At 44.5% G+C, this 2,129-nt stretch overlaps 1 protein-coding gene across 1 annotated transcript in view; it reads right to left on the bottom strand.

Moving 5' to 3' along the window:
• Positions 1 to 92: 92 nt before the first annotated feature.
• The window catches only part of LOC106535520 (rho guanine nucleotide exchange factor 2), a gene marked incomplete at its 5' end in the record, with an annotated part of 9,448 nt that continues 7,411 nt past the window's right edge, over positions 93 to 2,129 (bottom strand). The window contains 5 exon segments of the mRNA XM_014032535.1: positions 93 to 627; positions 707 to 854; positions 943 to 1,236; positions 1,828 to 1,878; positions 1,958 to 1,999. Coding sequence (XP_013887989.1) covers positions 593 to 627; positions 707 to 854; positions 943 to 1,236; positions 1,828 to 1,878; positions 1,958 to 1,999 — 570 coding nt within the window.

Raw genomic sequence — 2,129 nt, 5'->3', positions numbered from 1 at the left:
AGACATGTCCAGGTGTCTCTGTGATGGACTGAGACATGTCCAGGTGTCTCTGTGATGGACTGAGACATGTCCAGGTGTACCCCACCCCTCACACTGTGATTGGTGGATATGGGAACCAGTGACCCTGAAAGGAAGAAGCTGGTATAGATAATGGATGGATGGGAATACGTACGCTTTGAAACCATGTATTTATTAATAATAGAACCTTTCATTTAATTTATGATTTGTATTTTTTGTTTGTTGAATTTATGCTGTTTTTTTTAAAGAAATGGATAAACATAACTAACTAACTTATTATATTGTATACGTTATAATAAACGCGTGTACAGGATATCATTTAGCGCACCTTAATAATTAAGAATGGAAATAATTATTTCCTGTAGGTTTTCCTAAATCGAGTGCATGCAGCGGTGAACCGGAGCTCTTGTTTTAGCGCAGGTACAAATGAGCTGACAGTACGGAGGAGGCTTCCACAACACATCGAGCAGTGACACGCAGAAGGCTGATGTTTGGTCCCAAACAGGAAATGACATCATCTCCAGTTCCTTTAAGCCTAAAAACGTGACAGTAAGACGGTGACATGATGGTGAGGTTAACTCTCGCTCTCCTCTGGGATGTCCTGCAGGTCTGAAGGGTCAAAGGTCACAGTTAGTGATCAGTAGAGGTCAGGGCTGGTCACCTCAGGTATTAATAATCAGTTACTGACCTCTAGGACTGTCAGAGCGTGGAGAGATTTTCATCACTTCCTCCTCATTTCCTTCCTCAACACCATCTAGTTGGTCAACAGGATCCTCCGTGGCCAATGGAGCGAGGGGGGCGGGCTCAGAGTCCCTGCTGCTGGACTTCTTGTTGACCTGGTTCAGTTAGGAAGACACACCAGATCTTAGCCTCTTCAGGGTCGGTGTGGAGGCTGTGTGTGTTTACCTGGCTCTCCAAGCACACCTGTTCATCCTTTGACACATCAGCTTTGTTTTTATTTTTGTTTTTTTTCTTCTTGCCAGACCCCGCCCCCTTCTTGTTGGACTCCTCTGCCTTCAGACGCAGCCGTGCCAGCTCCTCCTGCAGAAGCTCCACCTGACGTCGCAGAAGCACCGCGTCTCCGCTGGCGTCCATCCCTGCGTCCCGCGACATAGAGCGACTAAAACGAGGAACGGGGGCGGAGTCTGGGTTGGAAGAAGGGGTGGTGCCAGCACTCCCAGATAGTTCCAGGATGGAGTCCTGGCGAATCACAGCAGCCTGTGGGTGGAGTCAGTAATACAGACAGACTGACACAAAACTCTCTGAATATTCCTGATCCAGAACTCCCAGAAGTCCAGACTTTCTGCAAGTCTTTCCAATAATCTCAACCTTTTGGACTTTGGCTGCTTTTTCTCTCAGTCTTAGTTCCTGAGAAGCTGTTGTGAAGCAGAGGGCAGAGTGTTTTAAAAAACAGGAAGGAGTCCATGAAACCCAGAACCAGGACCTGAGTGCTGAATCATCCAGTTTGTAGCTAACACTTATTTAATATCACTTTGTAGGAGGAACTGGAACCGAATGTGTCACTGTGACAGAGTTCTGAGAACAAACATCCAAGTTAAACTTTGTTCACTTATCTGTTAACTTAACTAATTCATGTTTGGTCAGGAGCCTTTTTTACACAACGAGGTTAAAGTTTAAATTATTCCTCTGAACATGTTCAAGAACAAGGACTGAAAGTGACAAAATGCAGCCGGAATCCAAATGAAACTGGAAGAGCTCACAGAGCCTGGAGAACTGTTGATGGAGGAAAGAATGGACCAGGACTGTGGATCACAACTGGACATAGTACAGATGTTTGTGTTTTCAGACCTGCAGAGCATGAAGCTGCATGCTTAGGTTGACTAATCGCTGATGAACTTCCTGTGAAAACAACAAAAACTGTTAACTAATCACTAATCAGAGCCTGAAGAGACACAAAGCACAGAAAAGGTTTAGTTACCTCATTCAGGCTCCGTTCCTGCAGCTGGTTCCCATTTTTGTCCTGAACCGAAACAAAAACATGTTCAGCACACCTAAACCATCCATCTGATTCAGCTTTTTTATTTACCTTAACCTAACTAACTAACTAACTAACTAACTAACTAACTAACTAACTAACTAACTAACTAACT

This window comes from Austrofundulus limnaeus, unplaced genomic scaffold (genome assembly GCF_001266775.1).
Source record: "Austrofundulus limnaeus strain Quisiro unplaced genomic scaffold, Austrofundulus_limnaeus-1.0 Scaffold1477, whole genome shotgun sequence".
NCBI classification, from domain to species: Eukaryota; Metazoa; Chordata; class Actinopteri; order Cyprinodontiformes; family Rivulidae; genus Austrofundulus; species Austrofundulus limnaeus.
Note: the sequence above shows the minus strand (reverse complement) of the source record. Positions and strands in the feature narration are given on the sequence as shown.